A 7263-nucleotide genomic window follows, 5' to 3' on the forward strand; every position below is an offset into this window, starting at 1 on the left:
TAGCACCACAAAAACAAGTAAGAGTAAGATAGGAATTCTCCTTAGATTAGACCCCCTTCAGTTGCTTGGGCTATAATCCTGCCCTCATTCTTTATTACTGTGTGAGGATGGGAAGTCAATCTCTGTATCTCAGTTTCCTTTTTCCAGAAAACAGATAATAATGTTATCTTCTTTATAGGGTTGTTGTGATGATTAAATGAGTTGTTGTATGCAAAGTGCTCAGAACAGTTCCTGGCACATTGTAAGTGCTGTGTTTGTTATGTTGTTGTTGATGATGTTGCTTTCACTGTTAATATTAGGATATGTACACTCCACTTTTCCTTTGGAGAAGATACAACATCAAGGAATAATGATTACTTTGGATTATATAATGTTTTGTTACAGTTTGTTTGATTTTTGGTACTGGGAAGATTGAACCAAGCAGCATTCTACCTCTGAGCTACATTCCCATCCCTGTTTTTTATTTTGAAATAGAGTCTCATTAGGTTGCTGAGGCTGGCCTTGAATGTTCGTTCTATCCTCCTGTCTCAGCCTCCCAAATACTGGGGTTACAAGTGTGCACCACCACTTTTGATTGGTTTTTGTTTTGCTAAGAAAAGAAATAGGTGGCTTCTGCATGGTGGCACATGCTTGTAATCCCAGTACTTGGGAGGCTGAGACAGGAGGATCATATGTTCAAGGACAACCTCAGCAAGTAGTGAGACTCATGAACCTAGCAAGACTGTGTTTCAAAATAAAAGTAAACTAGGGTTGGAGGTGTAACTCAAGAGGTAGAACGTTTCTTGGTTCAATACAATGCACGCAAACACACACACCCAGCCTCAGCTTCTTAGCAAGGCTCTTAGCAAGACCCTGTTTCCAAATAAAAGATAGGGCTGGGCATGTAGCTGAGAGGTAGAATGCACCTTGGGTTCAGTTTCTAGTAGCATACAGACCAGAAAAAGTGTGTGTGTTGGGGGGGGGGGGCTAGTCCTGGGTTCGGTTCCTTTTTAAGCTCCTCCCAAAGGGGCAAAGGGAATAAGACACTATTAAAACTATACAGAACTATGTAATGTGTACAGGTCCCTAAGGCAGTAGTCATTCTTTTTTTTTTTTTTTAATCTTGGAATGGGGATAGAACCCAGGGACATCTACTTCTGAGCTACACCCCCCAGTCCTATTTATTTATTTATTTATTTATTTAGTGGTACTGGGGACATTTTTATTCGTGTGTGTGTGTGTGTGTGTGTGTGTGTGTTATTGAGGGTGGAACCCAGGGGCTTTTCTACCTCTGGGCTATACTCCCAGACTTTTTTTTTTTTTTTTTTTTTTTTTTTGGTACTGGGGTTTCTGGAAACCCTTCTACCTCCGGGCTACGCTCCCAGACCTATTTTTTATATTTTTATTTGGAAACAGGGTCTCACTAAGTTGCTGAGAGCCTCACTCAGTAGCTGAGGCTGGCTTCAAACCTATGCAATCCTCCTGTCAGCCTCCCAAGTGCTGGGATTACAAGCATGTGCTCCCACGCCCACACCCCAATTTTATTCTTTATTTTTAACAGGGTCTCGTTAAACTGCTGAAGCTGGCCTTGAACTTGCCATCCTTGCCATCCTGCTGTCTCAGCCTCCCAAGGACTGGGATTACAGATGTGCACAATTGTACCTGGCTAAGGGTAGTCGCTAAGTTTGTCATATATTCAGAGTTAGTTTTGATTTCTTCATATAAAGTATTGGTGAACCATTAATAACTCACACTTTTTACCTTTTTCTTTTTTCTGAAATAAGCACAAGAGCAAGATGATGTGCTCATAGTTGATTCAGATGAAGAAAGTCCTTCAAATAACACCGACAGCAGTGAAGAGAGAAGTCTCAAGAGGAAGCTAGATGAACAGGAGAGCGTTGCCACAAAGAGGCCTCGCACGGAGCAGACGGAGGACCCCGACGAAGTCATAGCCTTAGACTGACTTGGCCGCCCTGCAGCTCATGTGGACAGAGCCTGTGTTTATTGTGTCCTTTGTTCCAAAGGGGAAAACTGACAGCAGTGGTTTGAAATGATTCTGCTCCCTTTGAAAGCTTTCATGTTGCTAGAACTATTAGAAACATTGCAGTATGCTGTATTGAAAGTAGGAATATAGTTTTAAAGCCCTTTGAACAAACTGTGTGCATAACCAGTCATGAGATAAAACAACACAATGCATGTTGCCTTTTTATGTAAATACCTTTGGGTATCATTTAATAGCTTAAAATATTGTGGTTTAGTAAAGGTGATACCTGGTTATAAATATTATGCCTTTATTTTTGGCTAGAGGAAGAATTATTTTTACCCTAGATCTAACCATTTTCATATTCTGACTGAAACAGATTTAAAGAAGTATCGAGTGCTATGCATTGAAACTTGTTTTTAAAATGTTAACTGGCACTATGTATATTAATGTAAAACAATGTTAATTTACTCAAATTTTCAGTTTGTACTGCCTGGGTATTTCTGTGTCAAAGAAGCCAATTTTTTGTGTATTGTTACAGTTTGAAGTTATTTATATTTGATGTTTTGTAAAACTCAAATACTGAATATACTGTACTTATGGACCAAATAAATAGCATCTGCATACTTGTTAAACCTGCTTGAACACTTTCATTTTTGCTGCCTTATTCAGTTACTGTGTCTACTGCAGGCATTGAACCCAGGGGCATTCTACCTCCCAGCTATACCCCCAGCCCTATTTATTTGTTTATTTTATTTTTGGTACTGGGGGTGGAATCCAGGGGCGCTGTACCTGTGAGCTGCATCCCTAGCCCTATTTTTTAGTCTTTTTTTTTCCCCCGGTGCGGGGGATGGAACCCAGAAGGGGCATTTTTTAGTCTTTATTTTTGAAACAGGGTCTCACTGAGATGCAAAGGACCTCACTAAGTAGTTGAGGCTGTCTGCGAACCACGATCTCTGGTCTCGGCCTCCTGAATGCTGGGATTACATGTGTGCACCACCGATTCTGGCTTCTCTTAATTTTGAAAGTCTTGGCTGGCCTCCCAAGTAATGGGATGACGACAGGTATGTACCACCATCCCTGGCAACATTTGGCTTTTTGCTGAGATCATCTAAGCGATGTTTGCCCTTCCTCAGTAACTGGGACCGTGGATTTCTTGGATTTGAGGTGTGGAGGTTTTCTTTACTTTCTTTTTTCTTTTAGTTTGTCCCACAGTTGACTCGACCTCAAAGGGCCTTTGACTCTTAGGGTGCCCTCGTCATGCAGAGATGTGCCTGGAGTTTTCAGAGCATGGAAGCCCTTAAACTGTTTTTCTTATATGCACCTGTGTCCTTGGTGTTTGTATTTCTTGGTAGTTTTCTGTCTTGGATAATCCTTATTCTGCCGTCCATCTTATTAACTCCTTGTTCTGTACTTTTTGTGATCAAAGCCTTCTGACGAGTCATGTTGAGTAAGTCTGCTCTCAGGAGCATGCTGCTCCAGGTCTGCAGGTGGAGTGACTTCTAGCCTTGCAAGAGCAACAGAGGCAGGTGGGGTGCTCATCCACACCCTTGGGAGTCTGTGATGTTCACTCGTCTGTATTTTAAGAGGGCTTAGTTTTCCTTCAGAACACAAATAAAATGAAAGATCCCAGAAGACAGCCTCAAGTTTGAAATTCTGAATTTCAAAAAGCTGTCATGAAATTTGAATTTTGAAGTTTTCTGTTCTTTATACCACAACCAGTCTTCTAAGATATATTCTTAACAATATGATTCTAGTATTTTGTACATATTCTCTCATTATTTCCCATTTAGATATACATGGTAGTACAGTTTTGTTAGAACAGATTGGGGTTGTTTGTGTGTGTGTGTGTGTGTGTGTGTGTGTGTGTGTGTGTGTGTGTGTATTTTACAGGACAGCAGGGGCATTCTACTGAGCTACACCCCAGCCTTTTTTTTTTTTTTTTTTTTTCTGGTGGTACTGGGGATGGAAACCAGGGACCCTCTACCTCGGGACACACTCCCAGACCTATTTTTATATTTTATTTGGAAACAGGGTCTCTTAAACCAGCGCGGGTGGCTTCGAACCTGCACGATCCTTCTGTTTCAGCCTCCCAAGTGCCCGGCCTTTTTTTTAAATTTATTTTTTTTCAGTACTGGATTGAACCCAGGGGCATTCCATCTCCAAGCCACACACCAGCCCTATTTTTTATTCTTCATTTTGAAACAAGAGTCTCACCAAATTGTGGAGGGCCTAAGTAGCAGAGGCTGGCCGAGAACCCAGATCCTGTCTCAGCTTCCCAAATGCTAGGATTACAAACATACACCACCACACCCAGCTCCAAATAAAATACAAAATAGGTCTGCGGGTGTAGCCTGGAGGTAGAAAGTCTCTGGGTTCCATCCCCAGTACCACCAAAATAAATAAATAAGAATAATAATAATAAAAGCCAAATCTAATCAGCGGTGACTTCCAGCTGAATTGAAACAAGAGGAAAGAAGTGCCAGAATGAGTGATGTTCCCAGCTGAACTGGACTTTTCAACAAATCATTAACATTAAAAAGGAAGGGATTAGCCAGGCGAGGTGGTACTTGAGAGGCTGAGAGAAGAAGATAAAACTACTAGGCCAGCCTTAGCAAGGCCCTGTCTCAAAAACTAAAAAGGGCTGGGGGTGTAGCTCAGTGGTAGAGCACGCTGGGTTCAATCCCCAGAGCCCTCCCAACCCCCTCCACACACACACACACACACACACACACACACACACACACACACACACACGGATTATTTCAGATTAAAAAGAATAAATTGGATGTGGTGGTACTGTATTAGACATAGCCTAACACAATACCAGTGATACCATATATGGTTCAACAAAATAAATGACCTTAGCAATTCTTGTGACATTTGGAAATCTACAAATGAAACCGGGGCAGAGTAGGACAACCTGTACTCCCAGGCACTTGGGAAGCTGAGGCTAAGGGGATATGAAATTGGAGACTTGGCAATTGAGTGAGACTATGTTTCTTTCTTTTATTTTTAAATTGGTACTGGGGATGGAACCCAGGGACATTCTACCTCCGGGCTATACTCCCAGACCTATTTTATATTTTATTTGGAAATAGGGTTCTATTAGGTTGCTGAAAGCCTCGCTGAGTAGCTGAGGCTGGCTAAAACCTGTGTGATAATCCTGTCTCAGCCTCCCAAGTACTGGGATTATAAGCATGTGCCACCACACCTGGCTTTTGACCCTGTCTCAAATTTATAACAGCTGAGTGTGGTGGCTCACACCTGTAATATCAGTACTTGGGGGGTTAAGACAATAGGATCACTGGTTTGAGGCCAGCCTTAGCAACTTAATGATACCTTGTTTTAAAATAAAAAAAAAAATCAGGCTGGAGGTATAGCTCAGAGGTAGACTGCCCATGGGCTCAATCCCCAATACCCTTCCACTATATATATATATATACACTCACATACATACATACATACATACATGTAAAGAGGATTGTTGGTATAGCCTGTGGCAAAGTGCCTCTGGATTCAGTCCTCTGTACCAGCCTGGCAGAATAAGCTAAATCACAAATTAGTGGAGGAAAAACACCACTGATAGCCAGGCCTGGTGGCACACACTTATATTCCCAGTACTTGGGAGGTTGAGACAGGAGTGTCGTGGGTTTGAGGCCAGCCTCAGCAGCTTAGCGAGACTCTCAGCAACCTAGGAAGACCCCGTTCAAAACAAAAAATAAAGGGCTAGGGATGTAGCTCAGAGGTAGAGCACCCTTGGGTTCAATCCCACTGTCACAAACAGAATCTACCATATGATTGTGTGTGTGTGTGTGTGTGTGTGTGTGTGTGTGTGTGTGTGTGTGTTACTGAGGGTGGAACCCAGGGGCTTTTCTACCTCCGGGCTACGCTCCCAGACCTATTTTATATTTTATTTAAGTTGCTGAGAGCCTCACTAAGTAGCTGAGGCTGGCTTTGAACCTGTGCGATCCTCCTGTCTCAGCCTCCCAAGCGCAGGGATTACAAGCGTGCGCCACCACGCCCGGCTCACTTTGGTTATATTTTGAAGACAATTATTATTTCCTGATAAAGTAACAGTTAGGGAAGTTTTACTTAAAGTTTCTGACTCATGCCAGTTTTAATATGTTTAAGTCTAGCAACAAGCTGGGTGCGGTGGTGCACACTTGTAATCTCAGCTCTTGGGAGGCTAAGACAGGAGGATCGTGCAGGCTCAAAGCCAGCCTCAGCTACTTAGCGGGGCTCTCAGTACCTTAGTGAGACCCTGTTTCCAAATAAAATATAAAATAGGTCTGGGAGTGTAGACCAAAGGTAGCAGGCCCCTGGGTTCCCTCCCTAGTACCACAAAAATAAATAAATAAATAATAAAAAATTAAAAAATTCAGCAACAAATGATAACTAAGCCGGGTATGGTGGCACATGCTTATAATCCTAGCATTTGGGAGGCTGAGATAGGAGGATTGTGGTTCACAAACAGCCTCAGCTACTCAGTGAGGCTCTTTGGAATTCAGTGAGACCCTCTTTCAAAATAAAAAATAGGGCTGGGGGTGTAGCTCAGAGGTAGAACGCCCCTGGGTTCCATTCTCAGTACTGCAAAACCACCCCCCCCAAAAAAAAATTATTAGGATATACAATGTAAGGAGGTTATCAAGCTTTGTACTTATTTATTTATTTATTGCGGGTCTGGGGATGGAACCAAGAGGCATTCGACCTTCAAGCTATACCCCCTGCCCAATTTTTTATTCTTTATTTTGAAACAGGGTCTCACTGAGTTGTGGAGGGCCTAAGTAGCTGAGGCTGTCTGCAAACCATGATCCTCTAGTCTTAGCCTCCAAAATGCTGGGATTACAAGCATGTGCCACCACACCCGGCAGGCTTTGTACTTTAGTAATCTTCCAACAGAAGCTGGACATGATGGCATACACTTGTAATCCCAGTACTTGGGAGGCTGACACAGGATTGCAGGTTTGAGGACAGCCTCAGCAAGTAGTGAGACTTTCATTAACCTAGTAAAAACTATTATTATTATTTTTTTCACTACTGTAACCCCAGCTATTTGGTGTGACAGGTTTTTATTTTCGTTTTTTTAAATAGTACTGGGGATGGAACCCAGGGGGCATTCTACCTTTGAGCCACAGCGTCTTACTGAGTTACAAAGGGCCACACTAAGTAGCTGAGGCTGTCGGTGAACCGCGATCCTCCAGTCTCAGCCTCCCAAATGCTGGGGATTACAAGTGTGAGCCACCACGCCCGGCTCTATTATTTATTTATTTATTGTACTAGGGATGGAACCCAGGAGCATT

General features: G+C 42.6%; 1 protein-coding gene across 4 annotated transcripts in view; it reads left to right on the forward strand.

Annotated features, from left to right (window-relative positions):
• Nucleotides 1–1942, forward strand: part of UBA2 (ubiquitin like modifier activating enzyme 2) — a gene marked incomplete at both ends in the record, with an annotated part of 63546 nt that extends 61604 nt beyond the window's left edge. For 3 of the 4 annotated variants that reach the window (XM_080702195.1, XM_080702196.1, XM_080702197.1), the window contains one exon: nt 1764–1942. In XM_080702195.1, the coding sequence (XP_080558321.1) occupies nt 1764–1942 (179 nt within the window). The remainder of the gene's footprint in view (nt 1–1763) is intronic. The other variant, XM_080702198.1, reaches the window with a different exon arrangement.
• Between the last annotated feature and the right edge of the window lie 5321 nt (nt 1943–7263).

This window comes from Muscardinus avellanarius (genome assembly GCF_963383645.1).
Source record: "Muscardinus avellanarius genome assembly, chromosome: 10".
NCBI lineage: Eukaryota > Metazoa > Chordata > Mammalia > Rodentia > Gliridae > Muscardinus > Muscardinus avellanarius.